This window comes from Sorex araneus, chromosome 5 (genome assembly GCF_027595985.1).
Source record: "Sorex araneus isolate mSorAra2 chromosome 5, mSorAra2.pri, whole genome shotgun sequence".
Classification (NCBI taxonomy): Eukaryota; Metazoa; Chordata; class Mammalia; order Eulipotyphla; family Soricidae; genus Sorex; species Sorex araneus.
Genome location: NC_073306.1, coordinates 127,456,598 through 127,479,708, shown reverse-complemented (window position 1 = coordinate 127,479,708; position 23,111 = coordinate 127,456,598). Strand labels below are relative to the sequence as shown.

General features: G+C 65.0%; 1 protein-coding gene and 1 long non-coding RNA gene across 2 annotated transcripts; one reads left to right on the top strand and one right to left on the bottom strand.

Annotated features, from left to right (window-relative positions):
• Positions 1-459: 459 nt before the first annotated feature.
• LOC129405116 (uncharacterized) lies at positions 460-9,872 on the bottom strand. Its single transcript, XR_008630339.1, has 3 exons — positions 9,632-9,872; positions 8,311-8,640; positions 460-1,049 (listed from the first exon to the last, which is right to left on the bottom strand). It is a non-coding gene; the product is annotated as an uncharacterized LOC129405116 (long non-coding RNA).
• Positions 2,921-22,966, top strand: ADA (adenosine deaminase). The gene is made up of 12 exons (XM_055140581.1): positions 2,921-3,532; positions 12,351-12,412; positions 15,776-15,898; positions 18,938-19,081; positions 19,458-19,573; positions 20,374-20,501; positions 21,014-21,085; positions 21,198-21,299; positions 21,425-21,489; positions 21,873-22,002; positions 22,139-22,217; positions 22,796-22,966. The coding sequence occupies exons 1-12, from the start codon at positions 2,987-2,989 to the stop codon at positions 22,807-22,809; spliced, it is 1,581 nt and encodes a 526-aa protein (XP_054996556.1). The 5' UTR covers positions 2,921-2,986; the 3' UTR covers positions 22,810-22,966.
• Positions 22,967-23,111: the final 145 nt, after the last annotated feature.

Here is a 23,111-nt window from a genome sequence, read left to right as displayed (position 1 = left end):
GAAGCAGAAACAGCCTGTCTTGCCCTCTCCCTGCCGGCCTCCCGCTCCTGCCCCGGGCCAGCCCAGGCCCACCGGGAGCCTGAGTGAGCAGGAACACCAGCTGCACCTCTCAGCCACTCGGGAGGGGGAGGGGCACACAGCTGATGCCCCCTCCCACGTCTTTTGGTGTTGAGGCCACATTGGACTCTCGGGATCGCTGGATTCTGGGGGCATGGGGTGGGGGTTGGGGGGTGACTTGGGCCCCTCACCAGGAGAGCACACACCGCCCAGGCCCAGACTGACTCCCCTTTAATCTGCTTTGAAAGCAGAGTACGGGTGGTCCCAGGTCCAGAGAAAAGCGTTTTCTGGGTGTCAGAATGAAGTCAAGTGAAGGACTGAGACGGGAAGGTCTGGCGAAGGTAGGAGCCAGCACCCCTCTGATTTATCACAGCTCAGCAATCCTCGTGGCTTCAATTAACAAGCACTTTATTATCTGGACACACCTCAAGTTACGGAGGGTCACCTTCAGAGGCAGCAATAAAGCAAAAATCATAATAAAAGGAGGCACACCGATATTTTGGCACCAGTGCGTTTAAAAGTGCTGCTCTCATGACAGCCTTTAAGTGTGCTGTAGCACTGTGGCTGTTTTCCCTCGGTGGGTGGGGGGTTGTCCCGGGGCGATGCACACACCTTAATGCGACCCGGATTCGTGAGCACAGTCTCCTGAACAAAATGTGATGAATACGCTTCTCCAGTGGTTAGAGTTTGGCAGAAGTAACATTGCTGGACTTTGCGCCTAGGTCATCAGAAGCTTTTGTGCTTCGTTGGGGCTTCTGGAACATGCTGGGGACTTGAAGTCCCTGCGTAAGAAGGCCAGCTGTCTGAAGGACAGGGTGCTGAAGAGTCAGCCTGCAGGGGGATGCTCGGGGTCCATGCAGGAAGGCAGGGGCCAATGTGGTAGGGACGTGAACGCCTTGCGGGCTGTGCGGTGGAAGTAACAAGGCGTAGAGGGACGGCTGATGGTTTTCCTGTCAGATTCAAACTCCTGTGCGAATGGTGCCTGCAGAACTCTGTAAAGACAGAACAAGACGGAGCTTTGAAAGTCATGGTTTTCTATTTTTGGTCCACGTTAAAGTTAAAAAAAAAAAAGTCTCAAGCCTCTCCTTCTCCTCTTCCTTTCTCCTTCCCCTTTCTCCTCTCCTCTTCCTTCTTCTCCTCCTCCTTCCCTTTCTCCTCCTCTCCTCCTCCTCCTCTTTACCTTCTCTTCCTTCTTTTCCTCTTTCTCCTTCTCCACCACACCCAGCGGTGCCCAGGGCCTACTCCTGGTTCTGCATTCAGGACTTGCTCCTGGCAGGTCTCAGGGGGGGTCCTACAGGGTGTCCGGGATGAAACCCTGGTCAGCCGCTTGCAAGGCAAGTGTCCGGTTCACTGTACTATCTTCCCGGCCTCCAATTTACACCATGTAGAATTGCAAGACTGAATGTGGGGGTTGAGGAAAACTTGGCGACGGGAAGGTTTCTGAACACGTCATGACTAAAAATTAATTCCAAATCAAAAGCATCACGAATCCAAGATGTTTCTGGCAGTGCCTACCCGTGCAGTACACCCCAAGCAAAAAGAAGTTGCAAGTGGAGAATGTTTAAGAACCGCTGTTTGGGGGGCTGGAGCAATAGCACAGCACAGGGTAGGGCGTTTGCCTTGCATGTGGCCGACCCAGGTTTGATTCCCAGCATCCCATATGGTCCCCTGAGCACTGCACTCAGGGGGTGATTCCTGAGTGCAGAGCCAGGAGTAGCCCCTGTGCATCGCCGGGTGTGACCCAAAAAGAAAAAAAAAAAAAAGAACCGCTGTTTGGGGCTAGCCCCAGAAGTAAGGTACTCGATTTTCAGGGAACAGATCCAGGTCTGATCGCTGACACCACATCTGGTGCCCTGAGCAATGCCAGGAGTGATCCTTGAGTATGACCCCTGAGCACCACCAGAGGGGCCCACCCACCCCAGGGCTCCTGCGCATGGCACTGGGTGAAGGTTGTGGACCCACTTGGTTCCTCACTCCCACATCCGGCCCACCTGATTTACTCGCTCAGTCCGGCTTGACCCCAGCACTTTCCCTGACCCCTGTCCCCAGCATCTCCATCTGCAGACCAGGGCTTGGGCGGCGGGGCTGGCCCAGCCACCAGCTCCCTGCCGACCCCGTCACCAGTGGGGCCCCGCCTGCTCTGAGTTGCAGGAGGACTTTTCCCAGATGAGTCTTAGAAGCGTCCCTTGACTTTCCAGCACTCTTGGGGGCAGGATAAACCCTCACCATGTCCCACAGCCCTGCCGCCAGGGACACTGACACTCCAGCCCGTAATGGCCCCGTCAAGCAACACTTAGCCCCTCTTCCTCGACTAGTTTATATACGGTGAGATGATAATCCCCAGCCCCTGGCCAGCACACCCCCTCCCCCTCCTGAGCTACCTGGAGCAGCGCATCCCTCACCTGAGATAACCCTGCTGGCCCCAACCTCTCCATCTCCATCCCCCCCTCCACACACACCTCCCCAGGCTCTATTTTTGGTTTTGCTTTCATCACACATCCGAACGTTTTGGTCCTAGTCTGTCATCTGCAGCCACCCCCTAGCCCTCGGCCTTGTTTCTGCGATGGAGCCGATTGCGTCCTTTTGCTTCCGCGGCCCTTTTAGACTTTGGTTCCTGTGCCTGTAGGTCTGTGGGTGAACGTTGGGGTGTGCGCAGAGTTAACACAGAGCTAACGATTCTGTCCAGAGTGAAAGCAGTAAGTTTCTCAGGGCAAATGCCTGCAGGATCCTTGGCTGTGCACACACTCCTTGCTCGCTTCCCCTGGGGTTCTTTTGTAAAAACACCTCCCTGGGGCTTCCTCTCCACCTCCCGACTCCCGCGCGCAGGCTGACCTCTTCCACGCCACCCCCATCCCCATCCTCTTCCAGCGCGGTCACCCGGTTCAACGCCGTCGGGGGCTGGAGCAGCCGCCCCCACCTGCAGGCCAGGATGTGGGACCCCCGTAACATGCCCGCGCGCTGTGCGAACAGGCGGTTCTTCTCGCCCTGGGCAGTGCAGGAGGCACGAGGTCCGCGTTTGCGCGCGGTCCCCAGGGCGCGGGCCAGGCGCGCAGCGGGCGGAGGCAGGGCCGCGGGGATGCTCTGGCGGGCAGGAGGCAGCGCGGGCCAGGAGGCCGGACACCGAGCACACCGCGGGGGGCTGGGGACGCGGGCGTGTCCCCCCTCCGGCAGAGCAGGAATTCCAGGAAATGCGCAGTCCGGACAGCGGGGTGGAGCGGGGCCGGGCCGAGCCGAGGGGTGTGTCCGGGGCGTGTCCGGGCAGACCGGGGCGTGTCCCCGGAGCGTCTGGGGCGTGTCCGGGGCGGGGCCTGTCCGGAGGCGGGGCCGAGCCCCGTTAAGAGGCGCGTGGCGGGCTCCCGGGGAAGCTGAGCCACGAGCCCGAGCCCGCCCGAACCCCACGGACCTGCAGCGGACGGAGACGCGCCGGAACGCGCACGGCACCATGACCCAGACGCCCACCTTCGACAAGCTCAAAGTGAGCGCGGGCGGGAGCCGGGGTGCCGGTGGGGGGGGTCTGCTCCCTGCAGGGGGCCCCCCGGCTGGTGCGTCTCGGCGCAGCGCGGGCTCGGTCCTGCCTCCAGGAGGCTTCTTGAATCCCCAGGTGCCCCTGGCTGGCCTCAGAATTGTGCTTCTTCCCCTCCGCCCCACCTTCCCGGGGCTCACTTCCACCATCCGGCGAATGGGCATCCTCGCCGCGCCGCGAGTGCAGGGCAGGGGTCCTTGCGCTCTCTGGGCATCAGTTCTGAGCGGGGATCGGGGGCGGGAGCCGTGTCTACAGGACGTGTGGCCCGGACACGTGCTTTCCCGGCGCTTCCTGGGAGCGAGACCGGCTTGACAGGGTCTGTTCGCCTGGTGTTTTGGGCTCCCAGGAGCCCAGGTTCGTGCCTGGGCCCGCGGGGAGTACGATGCGCAGAGGAGTTGGGTGGCTCTCCCAGCTCAGGCGGTACCGCCCTCTGGACCAGATTCTCAGCCACGGACCCTAAGGGACAGCCCCTTGGCCTCTCCTGCCTCTGGGTGTCCTGGGAATGGTCAGAGAGGTCCAGGCCCACTTGCAGGGGGTCCCCAGATGAGATCCAGTGCAGAGGGGGGAGGCTCAGCGGGGGGCGCAGGGGGTGCTATTGGTTTCAGGAGGGTCTGCAGCCTGGGAGAAGGAAGGTGTGTGAGGAGTCAGCCTCCTGAGAAGCAGGTGTGACAAGCAGGTGGCAGGGGCCACCTGAGTGAGCGGAGGGAGGGGGGAGCTCCCCTGCAGGGCGGGCTTGACCCAGGGTGCAGGCATGGGCGCCCACTCCCATCCCACACAGCCCCTCCCTCCACAGGCCCTCCCAGTGGGGGCTTTTTCTCAGACTTTTATTTGCTTTTCTTACACTTTGACAAAGATCCTGGGTGAAGAGTGTCTGTGTGTGGGGGGGGTGGGGGGCGGTGTCTACCGGAAAAGCGGGCCAGGTCGGACCCCTTTGAGCTTTGAGCCGTGCAGCACTTTGGGAGGGCCCCGGTGCCCTGCCGGTTTTGGCCTTCCCCTGTTCTTCCCTCTGATTTGAGCTGTCAGGTCGTGTTCCCTCCCCCAGGCCTCAGTTTCCATACCCAGAGAATGGGCTGCATCTGCTTATAGGGGTTGTCTGGAGGGTCAAAGGTGATGCTTGAGGGGGACGCCAGAGTGTCACCACTTACGTCCGATGTCATTTGCTCTCTGCCGTCCCTCTGAGAGAGGCGGTGCCTGACCTGCCGGGGAAGCCGGGAGGAGCGAGGTCCAGAGGCACTGACCAGGCCTGCTCCACGGGGCTTGTCGGCTGGGGTGTGCCACACTGTCCTGTTGTTATGTTACGTTATGTTACGTTACGTTATGTTATGTTATGTCATGTCATGTCGTGTTGTTACGTTGTGCTTCGGGAGGGGGGGTGGGGGGACGCACCGGTGTTGCTCGGGGCTTATCTCCGTCTGCCTGGGGCAAGGCAAGGCCCTTCAGCCCGGTGCTGTCCCTCCGGCCTGGACACTGTTCTGAACACTCCGCCTGCAGTGACACAGCTCACCCTGCCAGGGGTTCTCCAGGGGCTCGGGGCTTCCCATTTTACAGACGGAGAAACCGAGGCCCCGCGAGGTGGGCTTGCCTCCAGAACCCTGTGTGGCCAGCCCGCCTTCTGACCTGCCTCTGCAGGAGCCGGGGGGTGGCAGGAAAGCAGCCACCATGCACCAGTCGGGGACAGGCGCCACCCAGGGTCTACAGGAGCCGGGGGGGTGGCAGGGCCGATGCCACCATGCGCCAGTCGGGGACAGGCGCCACCCAGGGTCTGACCAGCTTTAAGACGGTGGTGGGGGGGGGGTGCAGAGACATGGCTGGGGGCACGGGCTCTTACCTTGCCTGCCGCCCATCCTGGTTCAGACCCCGGCACTGCCGGTGGACCCCTGAGCACAGAGCCAGGAGTAAGCCCTGGGTGTGGCCCTTTGAAGGGCGGGAGGAGGGAGTAGGGAAAGGCTCTCGAGACTCAGCCGTGTGCACGTCACCATGGTGGTGAGCACCCAGGGCAGGAGGTCTCAGTGGGGCCCGAGCTGACGCCCCCCCACCCCGTGTCTCGGGTGTGCGGGCCACCCCTTGAGCAGCAGCCCCAAGTGCTGCCTGCAGGGCTGGTGGTCTTTCCCACCAACGCTCTGGTGTGGGCAGGGGGTGCCCCCTCGGGCCCTGCAGGGCAGTGGCCTTATAGGCCGTCCCTTTCAGGAACCTGGAATGTGCCACGGGGTTCCGTGTCATCGAGGACAGAACCGGCGTCCTGCCGGCCCCGGGGTGAGTGACCCCAGTGCCTGGGGTTCCAGGCACCAGCTGTGGCTGGTCATCAACCACCTTTCTGAACTGCTCCGTGAAGCAGACGTTTCCATCCTTGTCTGCAAACGAGGGAGCTGGGGGTGGGCTGACGGGGGCTCTGAGAAGCCCCCCGGCCGGAACAGCAGCTTCTGTGCTGTCCCCGCTTGAGGCAGAGTCAAGGCCAAGTCTTCAGAATACTGGTTTTTGAACTTTTTTTTTTTCTTTTTGGGTCACACTTGGCAATGCACAGGGGTTACTCCTGGCTCTGCACTCAGGAATTACCCCTGGCGGTGTTCAGGGGACCATATGGGATGCTGGGATTCGAACCTGGGTCAGCCGCATGCAAGGCAAACGCCCTACCCGCTGTGCTATCGCTCCAGCCCCCAGAATACTGGTTTTTGTTTTGTTTTTTGTTTTTGTTTTTGTTTTTTGCTTTTTGGGCCACATCCGGCGGTGCTCAGGGGTTACTTCTGACTCTACACTCTGGAATTACTCCCGGCAGTGCTCGGGGGGACCCTATGAGATGCTGGGGATCGAACCCGGGTTGGCCACATGCAAGGCAAATGCCCTCCCCACTGTGCTATCGCCCCAGCCCCCAGAATACTATCCTAAAAGTTGTCTGTAGCAGGACTGGACGGAGGGCCTGGTGCATGCAGGGCTAAGCCTGGCCACTGAGGCACGCCCAGCCCAGAGGATTCTCTCCTCTCTTCTGTGCTGCCCTGGCGTGTCTTCTTTGGATTTTTTTGTCTTGTATTTGGGGAAGGGGGCACACCCAGCCCACACCCCTGGCACTCTGCTCAGGGATCACAGCTGGTGGGCCCGGGAGACCCTCTGCGGCGTTGGGGATCGAACCCGGATTGGCTGCATGCAAGGCAAGTGACCTGACCTGCTGGACTATGGCTGCGGCCCCAGCTTGGTGTGTCTGAGCTCCTGATCACCAGGCCCTCCCCCTCCCCCGTGCCCTCACCCCTGAAAACTCGGGGTCAGAGAAGGAACCTGGCAGGGTCCCCCACCCCCACCCCTGCCCCGGAAGAGCAGAGCTAGAACTGAACCCGAAAGAAACGGAAGTAGATCTCCTGACTGCTGGCTCGCCAGTTGCGCTTTGGAACCGTGTTTTGGCGGCGGGGGGCGGGGGGTGTCAGAATCTGGGGTGGCCTTGGGCTCCAGCTACACTAGGACTGGACCCTCACCCCGCCCCCCTCCTCCGCCTTTCCACTTAGCGGTGACGGGGGGCTCGGGTGAACAATTCCCGAAACTCGGCTTCTGAGGCTTCTGATGAGCTGATCCCACCCGGCCCCCGAGGGAGGGCATGGATGACCTGATCTGCAGTTGAGGGGGAGAGGGGCGGAAACACGGCATGACTCTGCACCCACAGCCTCGCCCGGCCTGAGCACGGCCTCCGGACGGGAGTGCTCACCTCGTCCAACCCCCTCAGTGGCAGCTGGGAAGGGAGCAGAGGAGACTCCGGGCTGGAGAGAAGAGGAAGGCAGGGCAGAGACGGGAAGTGCGGGGTCAGACGGGGGTTCATGGCCAAGCCCGGGCCGACCGGGGCGGTGGGGGTGGGGGGTGTCTTCTGGGACGGGGAGAAACGTGTGTGCCTGCCCACCCGACAGAGTCAGCCCGGGACAGGGAAGGGCGGGACAAGGGCCTGGTTTTGCCCGGGACAGACCGGAGCCCAGAGGGACAGACATTCACTGGTGCAGGGGAACGCTTACGCTGGGGGTCCCAGGCCCTGGGTGAACAATTCCCTTCACACAAGGTGGGCCAGGGGAGAGACTCCCCCTGGGCTTCTGTGTGCCCAGAGGCCGGATGATGAGGAATTGAGGCCTAGGAGCTGGGGGGCTCCCCGGGAGGGGGTGCTGCTTCCCCCTGCTTTGCTGAGGGAGTCCGAGTCAGCTACTGCTCTTTGCCTCCATGTTTCCATCTGGAAAATGGGACTCAGACTGAGCCCCCGTGAAACCCAGGTGTGGGCTGGCTGCTGCCGCGGCTGTCCTGGTCAGGGGTTGGGGTTTGCTTTGGTTCAGATGCCCCCAGCATAGGGTTAAATGAGATAGTCTTGGGCCAGAGAAGTAACTCCCCGGGCCGAGTGCTCACTTTGCATGTGGGAGTCCTGGGCTCAGTCCCCAACACCGCATGGTCCCCTGAGCAGTGCTCGGGAGGCTGCCCCGGCCCTGTGTGTGTCCGGCCTGTGCTCCAGCCCCTGCCCTGCCCTGCCCCCGGGGCCCTTGGTGTGGTTTTTAATCATCTGCTTCGATTTTCTGCCCCCCCCCCCCGACTCAGCACTGATACGCAAGCAGGAGTATGTTGGCGTCAGCTTTCTGGCTCAGACATTTCTGCTCTGGGCCTTGGGGCCAACTCCTGCTGTGACCCTCAGTCTTTTCACCTCTACAATGGGTTTAACCACAGAGGCATGGGCTGTCCCACGCATATGATGGGCCCCTGGTGGAAGAACAACTTACCTTCTGCAAAAACAAGGAGTTCAGGATGAATAGGCGGCTCCGGGGACCAGGCCACTCAGGAAGCTCTGGGTAGCGAAACTGCTGGGCTCAAGAGGGCCAAGCACAGAGGACTTCCTGGAGGAAGTGTGGCTCAAACAGTTTATCAGCTCCATCGCCCTGCCTCCTGGCCCAGCTGCCAAGGCGCTGTGACCCCAGGCGGCGCCAGCGCATTGCCAAGAGCAGGGCTAGGGTGGGCGTGAATGTTGGACTGGCACTGGGCGCTGGGCTGGGCTGCCAGCGGTGGTTATGCTGTCCTGCCTGGGTCCTCTGTCGGGCGGCCAGGGAACACAGCTGTTTGGGGGTGGGGGGAGGGAATCATGTGGTCACTCATCCCCCCCCCGCCCCGCAGAGCCTGTTCTGGGCGTGCTGTGGGCAGCGGCTGGGGATGGACAGGTCTGGGGGTCTGAGGTCTGAGCAGGAGCCCAGTCCAGACCCCGCCTGGCTTGTGCCCTTCCTGAGAGCATGGGCTTGGCTGCCCTCCGCCCCCTGACCCATGACCTCAAAGTGCCCAGTGCCTGGTGGGGGCTGGGAGCTGTCAGCTGGTGAGGGGGGTGTGGAGGGGGCTTCCTGCTCAGACCAGGGCGGGGTCCTGCAGTGCCGAGCTCCCCACAGGCCAGCACGGGGCCCAGAGAGGGCGTGCGCGGTCAGGAGGCCGGGTCGGCTGCAAGGGCAAGGGGCGTGGGGGTGGCCTGTGGCAACACTTGGCCGGGAAGTGGAGAGACTTGGGCCCCGGCCCGGCCTCTGTCGCTCAGGGCGGGGGCTGGGAGGGGGAGGAGGACGGGCACGGCCAGAGGGGCTCCCGCGTGCAGGGCACGTGCTCCAGCCCTTCACGCCTTCTCCCCGCCACCCCCGTCACAGGGTCTCTGCTGGGCAGGTTCTTTCCCTGCCTGCACCGCGGGCTAAGCTATGGCTTGCCTCCAGCATAGGGTTAAATGAGATAGTCTTGGGCCAGAGAAGTAACTCCCCAGGCCGAGTGCTCACTTTGCATGTGGGAGTCCTGGGCTCAGTCCCCAACTCCTAGCATGGTCCCCTGAGCGAGGGGGTCATGGTCCCACCTAGAGGGAGCACTGAGCTACTCTCAAAAAGAAAAAAAGAGGGGCCGGAGCGATAGCACAGCGGGTAGGGCGTTTGCCTTGCACACGGCCGACCTGGGTTCGATCCCCGGCATCCCATATGGTTCCCCAAGCACTGCCAGGAGCAATTCCTGAGTGCAAAGCCAGGAGTAACCCCTGAGCATTGCTGGGTGTGACCCAAAAAGCAAAAAAAAAAAAAAAGAACTGACCTGAATGAGACAGTCTGATGGCGGCGGTGATGAACCTCTCGCTGTATTTCTCCCGGGGTTGGGCCTGATGCCAAGGCAGGCTCTGGGGGTTTTGTGAGCCCCGCAATGGGACCTGGCTCGCACCTGGGGTTCACCTCTATCTCTTTGGGTACTTCCCTGGGTCTCGGTTTCCTCCTCTGGAAAACGGGCGATGCCCCTACCACCTGCTGGGAGGGAGTCAGTAAACCGACCTGTTAGATAATCCCGGTTAGATAATCCCGCACCTGGTCCGTAGTAACTCGGGGAGCCTCCCTCCCCCTGCTCCCTGCCCCTGCTCACTCCCGCCTCCGGTCCCCCCCCCTCTGCCTGGCAGCGCCCCCACCGCCACTCCTGGCCTCTGAGTGTGGTGTCACCCCTGCTCCCCACAGACCGTCCCCCAGCCCCAGTGGGCGCCTTCCTGGTCACAGCGCGGACCCCCAGGGCCCATCTGCTGCACGATGGGTGTCAGGGAAGCCCCCGCGGATGTGACAGTCTTGCTCTCCAAGCCCCCTGGCATCTGGCTTCAAGCCCCCGGGTCCCCCACTGGGCCTGCCCGAAGCACCATCCCGGGCACTGCCCTCTGCCCACTGGGGGGGTCAGCTGCACCTCCCCATCCTTGTCCCAGGGCAGCCTCAGGACCTTGGTTGCAGTGGCCTCGGCCAGCTCTCAAGGAGGCCAGCGGGACTCCGAGATGACCAGCCTCATCCCGGTTCCCTTACCCACACGTCCCCGTGCGCTGGGCCTTGGCACGGCCGCCCGGGGGCTCCGCAGCCCCCCTGCCGGTCCCACCCCGCCTTCCCTGCTGCCATGCCGAGCGCCCGGCTCTGGGCCCCAGTGGACGGTGGGTGTCCACGCTGCCTCTGGTGGCAAGAGCCGGGCGAGGCACCCGCAGGTGCCAGGTCGTGGACAGCCACACTTCCAGCTTATCTTCACATTCTGGTCTTTGGTGTTTGGGGGGGTTACTTGGAGGTTACACCCAGCGGTTCTCGCGGGGTTCCTCCTGCACAGTGCTGGGGGCTCAGGCCCGGCCGTGCTCGGGGATCCCCTGCCAGGAAGGGGCCTGGGGCTTGTGTGGGTGCTCCGGTCCACCCGGCCTGTGTCCATGCTCTTTGAGCGGGCAGGGTGGCGTCCTGGGGTCAGTGGTGTCTGGGAGTCAGCTGTGCCTGGGGGCCGCAGTGTCTGGGGGTCAGCGTTGTCCGTGCTTGGTGGTGTCCTGAGGTCCGCGGTGCCGCCCTCCCTGCTGGCGAGACCCCACCGGTGGGGAGGGGAAACCATGTCGCTGGTGGCCACGTCCCTGGTCTGGAGGTTTTCGGGGGGCCGAGGGTGGGCTCTGAGCTGGTCTCATCAGCAGGCTCTGGCCTGGGTGTCCGTGCAGCTGGGAACTGTGCCAGTCGGGGGGGGGCTCTGTCTGCCCCCCACCCACTGCAGAAGGCCGCGTGTGTGGGTGTCCCTGGGATGCCAAGGGACTTGCAGCTTCCCCACCCGCCCCCCTCCACCCCTGCTCCTTCCCCACAGCCCATGTTCCCAGAAGGCTTCCCATCCTGGGGGAATTTTCTGGATCTTCCTCTAGTTGGGGACAAGTCTCCTGATGGCAGTGTCTCTCCCATGGTCCCCAGACCTGGTTGTTGGGGGGCACTCACCTCGCATGTGTGTAGCCCAGAGTTCAGTCCTGGCACCTCGAGCTCCCCAGCACCCCCAGGAGGGGTCTCTGAGCACCAAGTCAGGAGTAGCCCCTGAGCACTTCTGAATGTGGCCCTCAGCAAACAAAGCAAGAGGACCAGAGAGAGAGGATAGCAGGGAGGGCATTTGCTCTGCCTGTGGCCGACCCGGGTTCGATCCCCAGCATCCCATAGGGTCCCCTGAGCATCACCAGGAGTGATTCCTGAGTGCAGAGCCAGGAGTCAGCCCTGAGCATCGCCGGGTGTGACCCAAAAAGAAAAAAAAAAAAGTAATTGCCAGTTCCTGAATCCCAGCGATGCCACGGGCCCAGCACGGAGCTCGTGATTGCAAGAATGCCAAGGTCTAGGGTCCCTGGAGGTCTCTAGAAAGTTCTGGGTTTCCTCATCTGATAAGCTCTGCATGAGAAGCACCAGAACAGAGCCCGGTTTCCGGGGTGCCTCGGGCGGCCGTGCCCGGGAAAGCTGGATTCTGTCAGGGATTAGGCCGAGTGCAGGGTGGGGGCTGGTGGCCCCTGGGGACACAACAGGCCTTATTTGAGCTCACAGGCATGAGATTCGGTGCTCAGGTTCGAATCCAGGTCCTGTTACTTCCCTGCCTTGGTTGAGCACGGGCCACTGGCCTGGGTCCCCGCTGTGCCACTTATTTGCTGGGTGACTTTGGATTTTTTGGCAAGGAAGGGGCCACATAGGCAATGCTCAGGGGTTACTCCTGGCTTAGCACTCAGGAATTGTTCCTGGCGGTGCTCAGAGGATCCTATAGGATGTCGGGGATCGAACGCGGGTGCAAGGCAAGCGTCCTGCCTGCTGTACTGTGGCTCCGGCCTCCCGTGTGACTTCGGGTGCGTTAGTGAACCTCTCTGGACTGGTCACAGCCTCAGCCAGATGACCATGATGGCTTTGTGTGTGAAGAGTGCAGAAGCAGACGCGGTGACCTCACCGTGTCACCCGCCCCGCGCGGGACCCTGGGGACACGCATTCACTCATTCATTCGCCCATGCGGGTTTACTCTCCTCACTCTGCAGGTGGAGCTACACGTCCACCTGGACGGCGCCATCAAGCCCGAGACCATCTTGTACTATGCCAAGTAAGTTGTGTTCTCCCTCCAGCGGGCGCGGCCCACAGGCCTCCCGAGGGCCGCTGCTCCTGCCCGTGTCCCTGGGGGGGTCAGGCCAGGGCCTGGGCACTGACATGGAGGCCTCGAGGCTCGGTTCTCCACTGCAGGCCCACAGCCTGGACTTCTCGTCCCCGGGGGCGGAGTGTCCCTCGGTACAGAGACAGGGGGACACAGGGACACGGGCATGACCGAGCACAGAAGCCATTCGGGTGGCCCTGGTCACTGTTCTCCGACTCGGCAGGTGACGCACCCATCAACGCTGGCCCTGTTTGCTGGGGGCGGGGGGGGGGGGGGGACACGGTCACTCTGGGGATGAGCCGAGCGCCTGCATGTGAAGTCAGAGGTTGTGGTTGGGGCGGAGGGTTGGGGGGTCCTGTCCAGGGCCCTTGAGGTCACCCAAGTGGTGAGCGGGACGGGGAGCGGAGCAGGGGTGCGGGACGCCCAGACTGCCCCTCTGCCCGCGTGTGGGAGCTGCGGGCCCAGAGCTGGAGCCCCCAGCTGCCCCCACAGGCAGCGCCAGGCCCACGGCTGGTGACCCTGGGGCCCGCGTGGCCGGGTTCAAACCCTCATGCTGTTCCCTCGCTGCGAGCTGGGCGCCCGGCCGCTGAGGGTGAGAACGGGGCATCCTCAGGACCCCTCCGCCCTCCCCTTCACCAGTGGGGAGGACGTGTCTCTCCTTGCCTGATTCCTCCCCCCACCCCCACCCCCGCATCTCATGAAGCATCGCAAGACTCCGGCCCCAATTTAAGCCGAGAGGAGCCTCGGGGAGCCCCTGGCAGGAGCTCCAAGTCCTTCTGCCCTCGGACAGACGCTGCTGTCCTTGTTGGACGGCCGGGGAAGCTGGGCCACTCGGGCGGGCGCGTCCCTCAGCCGAGAGACGCAGGGCGGACTCCTCGGCGCAAGGTGAGCCGGGGGTACTGGCCGCTCCTTGGCACAGTGCTCGCTTATCTCTGCTGTCCTTTGCCCGTGGAGGAGCCGCCAGCCATCACCGAGGCCCTGATGAGGCCATTAGGCCCTAATGAGGCCGTCGGGGCCAGTTATCAGGGCCCGGAGGGGGGGGATCTAATCTGGGCCCTCGTTAGGGGGTCAGAGATCACTCATTAGTGGAGCGTGGCCAGGGAGGGGTGGGGAGAAAGGGAAAGGAGTGGGCCCCGTTTTTTCCGTTTCCATGTCGCCTCCGAGTCTGGGGAGCCACTGGGCACCGCGGGGGGCCGTGTCGGTGGGTGCAGCTGAAGTTTGACCCCGGGGCGTGGAGCACTGGAGCGGGAGGCGTGTGGCGGCGACTGACGCCCCGCGGGTGGGGCCCCCGGGGGCCTGCCTGGCTATGGTCCCCGCTCCCCCGTCAGCCCTGACACTCCGCCCTCCACCCACCTCCACTCTGCAGCCTCCTGCAGGGCCCCTCCCGGCCCCTCCCCGAGCCTGATTCTGGGCGCTGTCCCCTCACCAGCGTCTGTCCCCTGCAGGGTCGGGTCGTGGGGCCTCCTGTCGGGTCCCCGCCTGTGCCTGCAGGGCCGTAGCAGAGAGAGGCACCTGATCGGTCCCTGGCTGCTTCTCGGCCATGCCGGGGGCCCCAGGCAGCACAGAGAGGGTGGGCCTCTGGCCCCAGCTCACACAGTACAGTGGGGATTCAGTCCTCAGCCCTCTGGCACCGCTGTCTGCTCTTTACCAAGACAAACGGCTCCTGGCTTCCCCGGGGACTCTCCCAGAGACTTGTGTCATTGATGAGGACACAGCAGCATCAAAGCAGCCGCTCCGTGGGGTGATAAAGCTGGCGGCGGGGGCGGACTCTGATCTCCAAAGGCCCCGCTCATCCCCTCCCCCGACCCCCGGCTGCCGCCAGCCACACCACCTGGAAGAGGCCAGGCAGCGCCCGGCACAGCTGTGGCGAGGGCCATGGGGCCTTGGGGAGCCTGAGCCTGACCCAAGGGGCCAAGGGTGGCCGAGGGTGCCCGAGCCACAGGCCCCGAGGGAGCCAGTCTGGGGGAGAGGAGGGTGCTGCCCAGTGTGTGTGTGGGGGGCGCTGCCCAATGTCTGTCAGGAATGTTGGGACCCTCCCTCTCTGCCCCACACCTCGGGGTGGGGGCTGCTGGTGGGCGGGGGTGGGAATTCATCTGTCTGTCTGTCTGTCTGGCCGCAGGAGGCCCCTGGCTGGAGCAGGAGAGCGGAGGGCACTGGAGTGGCACCGGGCCTCGGGGGTGGCCGGGCAAGGGTCTGGCTTAGTGGCCGCTGCTGTCCAGCACCTGGCCAGCTCCTGGGGGGTGGCCAGAGGGGGGGAACTGGAAGCTACACCCGGGTCCTGGGCTGGGCCCGTGGCCGGAGGTGAGCTCATGGGGCAGGAAGTGGTTGGGGTGAGTTGGGGCATGGAGGGGCGCCCCCGGGAGAGCCACAGCTGCAAGCACCCTGCTGGCACCCCGGGAGCCGTGCAGCGCCTCGACCACCCCCCCCCCCGACACACACACACACTCCCCGCACACTCTCAGCCAGTTCCAGCCAGAACCGTCGCTGCAGGGGTGCGTGTGGAGGGCGACACTGACCCTGGGAGCCAGGGCCACCCCAGGCGCCCCCCTCACACAGGGCAGAAACCACAGCGGCAGCCCCTGGGGGGGCCCCTTGGTGGTCCCTGGGGACACTGCGAGGCTGGTCCTGGGCTTGTGCGGCGGATGGGGTGGCCGCGTTCGACAGAGCAGCCGCTGAAGGGCCCCGCACTGTCGGGTCGGACCCCCGCTGGCCGGTCCCCGGGCCCTGCTGGGGGCCGTCTTGCCAGTGCTCCCCGTCACTCCTCCCCCGGCCGTCCTCGCTGTCCCGGGGAGCCGTCTGTCGGGCTCTTTTGGCCTCGTGCCTGCCGCAGACTCTCTGCTCCTCTCCTGCCCTTTCTCGCGGGAGTCCTTCGAGAACGTCTGGTTCTCCTTGCCTGGCCTTCCCTCAAAGAGGGGGTGACCCGAGGAGGGGGCGCGGGGTGGGGGGGGCAGGGGGCTGAGCGTGAGTCAGGGCAGCAGGGGCTGGAGGAGAAGCAGGGCTGCGGCTGCCCCGGAGCCACAGTCTGGGCTGTCCTGGCCCCCTGGCACTGCCACGGCAGTGACTGTCCTATAGCACCTCAGGACCCCGAGAGCTGACCGGGGGGCAGCAAGCTCCACCCGCTGCTAGGATGAGGAGCAAGTGACTAGCTGGCACCTTCCCTGTGCCCAGGCACCAGCCGGGGTGGGGGGGGGAAGGCGGGTGTCTGAGCAAGCAAGCAGATGTCCCACCTGCCCCCACCCCTGCTTTCAGGGAGTCAGGGCTGGGGCTGGGGGCCTGCAGGGACAACCCGTCACCCGCCTTCTGCTCTGTCCCCAGGAAGAGGGGCATCCCCCTCCCCGCTGACACCGTCGAGGGGCTGCAGGCTGCCATCGGCATGGACCACCCGCTCAGCCTCCCGGGTTTCCTGGAGAAATTCAACATCTACATGCCCGCCATCGCGTGAGTGCCCTGCGCCCCAGCCCACTGCGGGCGGAGGGTGGGGAGTGGGTGGGGGGGGTACCTGGTGCCAAGCCGCATCCCTCTGGGCCGGGGGCCCTGCTCGGAGAGCGGCTGGCGGTGTGAGCTCCTTCCACCACCAGAGGGCGGTGTGGGGCGCCGGGCCGGGGCTCTGCGGGGTGGACAGCGTCCTCATGGGTTGGTCTTGGGCTCACTGCCCGCACCCTGGCTCTCCCCTCCCCGCCCCCGTGCCAGCACCATCTCTGCCCACTGTGCTCTTGGGCACTCTGGGGTCCTCCTGTGCAGCACTTAGCCAGCCGAGGCCCAGGACACGAAGGAGCTTGTGCGGGGCCGTGCAGCGGGCCAGGGGCAGTGCAGGGTCCCGCCCTGTGTCCCCTCCAGGTTCCTGGTGCACGGCTGGCCAGCGGCAGCTCACAGCAGTCAGTGCTGCAGACACTCAGGGGCGGGGGAGGAGGTGGTCCAGGGAGGCTGCCTGGAGGAGGCAGCGCTGTGGGTGCCGGGTTGTTGGAGGCGCAGGGGTGGGCTGGGGTGTGTGCCATGTGGGCAGACGGAGGCCCTGGACTCAGGCGGGGCCAGGCTGTCTCTACAGCACTGCTGGCTTCTTGCCGTAAGTTCAGTGCTGGGCCTGGAAGCCGGCTGGCCTGCCCGTGCCCTGGCGAGGGGGCCCAGGCGCCTCCCCCACACCCCAAGGTAGCGCCCTGCTCACTGCCTGACAGAGTGGCCTGGTCTCCCTCAGGTCGCAGGGGCGCCACCTCCTCCCCCTCTTTCCCTCGGGCCACCAGTGCTCCCCCGGGTCTCCCCTGGCTCCTTGGACAACGTGCTCCCTCCTTGGGGTGCAGTTCCCTGTTGCTGCCACACTATTCCCTGCAGCCTCACACCGTTCTCTGGTGGCGGAAGGAGCTCCCCACCTCGCTCCCCACCTCATGCTTCTGCTCGGCTACACGGGCTGGAGACATCCGGGGGCCAACGCCACGCTTGGGTGCACGGATACACTGCAGAGCCATCAGGCCGGTTAATGCAGAGCCTCTCACCTGGATCCAGAGTGTGTGTGTGTGTGCGCGTGCATGTGTGAGTGTGCATGTGTGTATACATGTGTACACGTTTTCCATGTATGTGAATGTGTATGTGAGCATGTGTGCATGTGAGTTTGCATGTGTGGGTGCAAGTTTGCATATGTGTGCATGTGAGTGCAAGTGTGTGCATGTGCGCATGAGTTTGCATATGTGTGCATGTGAGTGCAAGTGTGTGCATGTGCGCGTGAGTTTGCATGTGTGTGCATGTGTGTGTGTGCACGTTTGCATGTGCACGAGTTTGCATGTATGTGTGCACATGTGAGTGTGCATGTATGTGCATGTGTGTATGTGTGCACATGTGAGCGTGCATGTATGTGTATGTGTGTGCAGAACAGGAGGAGTACAGATGCAGCAGAGAGCCAGAACTCTTCTGGCTTCACCGAGACCCCAGTCACCCTGCAGCCCGGTCCCCCGGCCCCCCATACTTAGCTGCCTCTGAGGGTCCGCATGGCCTGGCCGGCTGATTCCACACCATGCAATGGTGCCTGTGTGCCACCCTGCTGTGGCCAGCGGCGGGGTCCCCTCCCTGCGTGTCCCCTGAAGTGCGTGGGCTTCACTGCCGACTGAGAGGGAGCCGCTCTCCCCCAGGTGCTGGCTTTGCTCCTGTTGCACCAGCTGTCCGGGAGCAGAGTGGCTGACCCCCGGCCCGCTGTGTCTCGACTCTCATTTATTCACTTGCTTTGGGCCGGGCCAGGCCTGGCAGTGCTGGGGGGTGGGGGGGAGGTGTGTGGACAGGGGTCTCCCGGAGCCCGTGTTCCGGTCCACAGAGCCACTTCTCCGGCCCGAGTCTGACTTTGGAGGCATTTCCATACTCCCCCCCTCCCGAGAAGCGGGACCACCTCCCTGCCCCCTCCCCGACTGAGCACTGCACTTGGTTGCCGTGTGGTAGGGAGCACTCACTGCGGTCACTCTGGAGGTCCCAAAGGCCTGGGGGAGGTGGGCGTGGAGCAGTAGCAGCGCGGGGAGGGCGTTTGCCTTGTACATGCCTGATCTGGGTTCGATTCCTGACACCCCAGATGGTCCCTGAAGCCCGGCCAGGAATGAACTCTGAGTGCAGAGCCAGGAGTAAGTCCTGAGCACCGCTGGGTGTGGCCCAAAACCAGGAAAAGGGAAAAAAATAACATAAAAAAAAGCCAGAAGCGGGGCTGGAGCAATAGCACAGCAGGTAGGGAATTTGCCTTGCACGCAGCCGACCCGGGTTCGATTCCCAGCATCCCATATGGTCCCCTGAGCACCACCAGGGGTGATTCCTGAGTGCAGAGCCAGGAGTAACACCTGTGCACTGCCAGGTGTGACCCAAGAAGCAAAAAAAAAAAAGCCAAAAGCACGTGGGCAGTGTTGAGGAGCCACACGCCAGCCCCCAGCCTCGGAGTCGCCCCCAGGCCTCTTTATGACGTGTCACCCGTCGGCCTGTGTCTGAGCTGCCACCGTGCACTGGGCTCTGTCCGCTGCTGAGGGGTCAGAGTTGAGATGAGACCACAGAGAGGGGTAGAGGGCGGCCATGCTGTGTCGCGACAAGGTGATCCAGGAGGGCCCCTCGGAGGAGGCGAGGTGGAAGCTGCATCCAAGCGGGGGAAGAGCAGGATTCGGGCTGCGAGCACAGCTCAGGGAGCCACATGGGACAGAGGCCCTGACCTCTTCGACATGCCTGTGGTGTGGCTGGAGCAGGGAGCAGTGGGGGGAGGCAGGGATGCCTATGGCTGGCCCTGGGTCAGGCGCTGCGGGGGGTGGGTTTGGGTCTTGGGGAAGGAACTGCATCTCTAAAGGTGGCGGGAGGGGAGGTGGCACTCCCAGGCCCCACCGTCCCGTCCCGCAGACACCCACCCAGTATGGGAACCAGGGGCCCGGGGCCGGATGTGGGTTTGCTCTGCCCCGGCTGGGGGAGATTCTGGCTGCACCCGGCCCCCCCGCACCCGGAAGGGCTGCCCCAAGCCTCGTCCCTCCCCAGGGGCTGCCGGGAGGCCATCAAGAGGGTCGCCTACGAGTTCGTCGAGACGAAGGCCAAGGAGCGCGTGGCGTACGTGGAGGTGCGCTACAGCCCCCACCTGCTGGCCAACGCCAAAGTGAAGCCGCTGCCCTGGAACCAGAAGGAGTGAGTGGGGCCCAGGGGGCCGGGCCCAGGCTGCCAGTCGGGGCGCAGGGGGGGGCCCAGAGCAGGCCCAGGGCTGCGGGCACACCTCGCGTCCTGGCCCGCCCAGGCTCTGCGTCTCCTGATGGCGGGGGGGGGGTGCGAGGGGGGCTACAGCGGCACCAGAGGGGTCTGTCCTTCCGGGACAGGGCCTGGCTGTGTGCCCCCTGCCTGGTGTGTGCAGCCCTACACAGAGACACAGGGACGGGGACAGGGTGGGGAGTGGGGGCTCGAGAGGGACAGACCCGGCCAGGCTCAGAGGAGGTGCCGGGGGCGGGGCTGGGAGGGTCTGCACCTCCCCCCTCCTCGTCTACAGCCACCTGCCCCCCTCTCCCCGCAGAGGGGACCTCACCCCTGACGAGGTAGTGCAACTCGTGTGCCAGGGCCTGCAGGAGGGCGAGCGGGACTTCGGGGTGAAGGTGCGGTCCATCCTCTGCTGCATGCGCCACGAGCCAAGTGAGTGATGGCGGGCGGCGGCCTCTCCCGGCGCCCCGGGCCCCGGGGGCTCCTTCCCGGCTCTCCTGCACCCCGTGGCCAGTGCCCGGCTGGATGGTGGGGCCAGGCCCGACTTCCAGCTTCCGGAGAACCATGTGTGCGGGGCCGGGGCCCCTCCACCTGCCCGTCACCCCTGAACCTCAGCGCCAGGGCCGGTCCCGAGCTCCCCTCCGAGGGGACTCGTGTGCCCTGTCTTTGGGCTGTCTGAGAGCTGGTCACTTCTTACAGATGAGGAAACTGAGGCAGGAAGCTGGGCAGCCTCTAGCCCCTCAGTCAGGGAGGCACAAAGCCCGGTCCGAGCTTGAGGCCCCCTGCCCCCGGGGGTGCCCGTGGTCTTCACTGTTCTGTTAACATGCTTGAGGTCAGAGATGAGTTGTCCGGGCTCCGCACTGTTTAGAAAGACGCGTTGGAGGCTGGGGTCACCGCACAGGGCCAGGGCCTCTGCCTCGCATGTGGCCGGCCTGCGTTAGATCCCGGCCTGCATGTGGTCCCCTGAGCCCTACCAGGAGTGACCCCTGGGCCCAGAGTAAACACTGAGCCTGCTGGGTGTGGGCCCCAAACCGAACAGCAGCAGCAGCAGAAAAGACACTTCAGAAAAAAAAAATCTCTGGAAAAACTAAACACCTTTTGGCACGTGTGGGTGCCCCCTGGAGGGAAGGGCGGGTACTGCGCTCTCTGGTCAGGCCTGGCAGGGTGCTGTGCTGCTGTGTGTGTGTTGGGGGGGGGGTCGCCCTCCCGCTGCTGACAGGGTGTCCCCGCAGACTGGTCCCCGGAGGTGGTGGAGCTGTGTAAGAAGTACCGGTCGCAGAACGTGGTGGGCATGGACCTGGCTGGGGACGAGACCCTCGTGAACAGCAGCCATGAACCGGGACACGTGAAGGCCTATGAGGTGCGGCCTGGGGCGGGGGTGCTGGCACTGAGCTCCCGGGGGCCTGGGGGGAACGATAAAGCCCCCCGCGGTGCTGCAGGTGTGTGGCTGCACGTCAGCTGACCTGTCTTAGCCGTCTCCAGAGGCACCTGGCGTGGGTGACCGCTGAAGGGCAGCTCCAGAGCGGGGCGGGCACTCGGCCAGGGCCAGGGCCGGGGGTGCGGGGGGGGGGGTGGCCCTGCTGTCCCCACACCGCTGGGCTGAGTATCTCGGGGAGGGGCCCCCACCCTGAACTCAGAGTGGAATAACCATACACCTAAAAAGGTCAGACTGGAGCTGGAGTGACAGCACAGCGGGGAGGGTGTTTGCCTTGCGTGCGGCCGACCCGGGTTCGAATCCCAGCATCCCATAGGGTCCCCCGAGCACTGCCAGGAGTAACCCCTGAGCATCGCCGGGTGTGACCCCCCCCCAAAAAAAAGGTCAGACTTCCTTCCTGCCGTGACCTGGGCCCTGGCCGGCCTCTGTCCCTCCAGGAGGCTGTGAGGAGCGGCGTCCACCGCACTGTCCACGCCGGCGAGGTGGGCGCAGCAAAGATGGTGGAAGAGGTGAGCGCCGGGCCCGGGCTGGGCTCCCCCCTCCCGCCCCCCTCCCGGCACCTCCCTCCCCGCCCCCCAGCCCCCCTGCTCACCTCCCCGCCGGGCGGGGCTGCCCCCATAGGCCGTGGACATCCTGAAGGCGGAGCGGGTGGGCCATGGCTATCACACCGTGGACAACGAGGCCCTGTACCAGCGGCTGCTGCAGGCAAACATGCACTTCGAGGTGGGGCGCTGGGCGGGGCGGGCGGCTCCTGAGCGAGGGCCCTGGGGCGCCCACCCCCCACCACCACAGTGACCCTGGCGAGGGGGGTCCAGCCCTCGTGCCAGCCACACCCCCGGGTCTTCCAGGTGTGCCCCTGGTCCAGCTACCTCACCGGCGCCTGGAAGCCCGACACGGAGCACGCGGTGGTCCGGTGAGGCTGGTCAGGGACTCGCCGCCCTGTGCTCACCGCCTGGACGTGTGCCGGCGCGGTGGCCGTCACCCAGGGAGAGGGCCGGCCGTGCCAGGAGACCAGGGCACTCAGGGGCGGGGGGGCGCAGGGGGAAGAGCCGGGAGAGAGGTGGGGCCAGCCCAGGCTGGCGGGCAGCGTCCATGGCCACTGTCCTGGCGGCGACTCTGGGGACAAGGCCCGGCTGGGTGGGGGGGTGGCAGGAGGGGGCGCGACCTCCACGGGCCCCGCATCCCACCCGGCTCTTTCCGGCCCCTCCGCTCTGCCCCTGGGGAGTCGGACAGCCCCCTCCTGCGGTGGGGGGGGGGCAGATGGGCACAGGCGGCCTCCCCCGTCCCCGCCCCCAGGTTCCGGAAGGACGGGGCCAACTACTCCCTCAACACCGATGACCCGCTCATCTTCAAGTCCACCCTGGAGACGGACTACAACATGGTCGCGGGGAAGATGGGCTTCACCCAGCAGGAGTTCCAGAGGCTGGTGAGCGGCCGCGGCCTCGGGAGGTGGGGGTGGGGGGAGGGTCAGGCCCCGCGACCCGGGACGGAGCCTCTGCGGGTCGCCGGGGGATGCTGCCCTGCTCCTGGACCCATGTGCTCGGTGCTCCGGGCCCTTCCAGAACCTCAACGCGGCGCAGTCCAGCTTCCTCCCCGCGGCCGAGAAGGCGGAACTGCTGGAGCTACTGCACAAGGACTACGGTAGGGGCCGCCCCGCCCCCGGCAGGCAGGGTGGGCACGCTGCCCCCGCCCCAGTAGGGCTGGACACGCTGACCCCGCCCCCAGTGGGGCTGGACACGCTGACCCCGCCCCCAGTAGGGCTGGACACGCTGACCCCGCCCCCAGTAGGGCTGGACACTGCCCCCGCCCCCAGTAGGGCTGGACATGCTGACCACGCCCCCAGTAGGGCTGGACACGCTGACCACGCCCCCAGTAGGGCTGGACACGCTGACTCCGCCCCCAGTAGGGCTGGACACGCTGACCCCGCCCCCAGGCAGGGCTGACACACTGCCCTTCCCCCCCAGGTAGGGAGCCCCCAGGGCAGGTGCGAGGAGCCCCGACCCATCACCAGGCTGTGATGTTCCTGACGCCCTCCAAAGGGCAGGGCCTGTCCGAAGCCCCATCTCAAAGGCGGGGGGCAGGGGGTGGGGGGCAGGGGTCATCTCCATGGCTGCCCTCAGCGCCCCCCTGCTCCACCCCGTCGTGCTGTGGCGGGGGGTCGGGGAGGAGCGGTCCCCCCGTGGGCCCGGCCCCCGCCTCATCTCTGCCCTGGGCCGCAGGGTCGCGCCCCTGAGGACGCCGTGGCCAAGTCACGTCGCTGAGCCCCGGCCTCGCCCTGTGGTGGACGGCGCCTCCCCCTGCCCCACGGGCCCCAGCGGCGCTGGCCCGAGACCCGGCCGGGAAGACACGGACACCCGGGGGCCCGCGGGCCTGTCCCCGCACCCGGCACCTCGCACGGCACCTGTGATTCCGGGCTGGCCGGGGCGGGAGACGGGCTGCCCCCTGATGACCCTGCTGAGAATCAGTGATCAATAAATAAACCTGCAGGGGCCGGCTGCGCGGTGTCCAGTGCTCCTGCCGAGGCTTCCCCTCCTG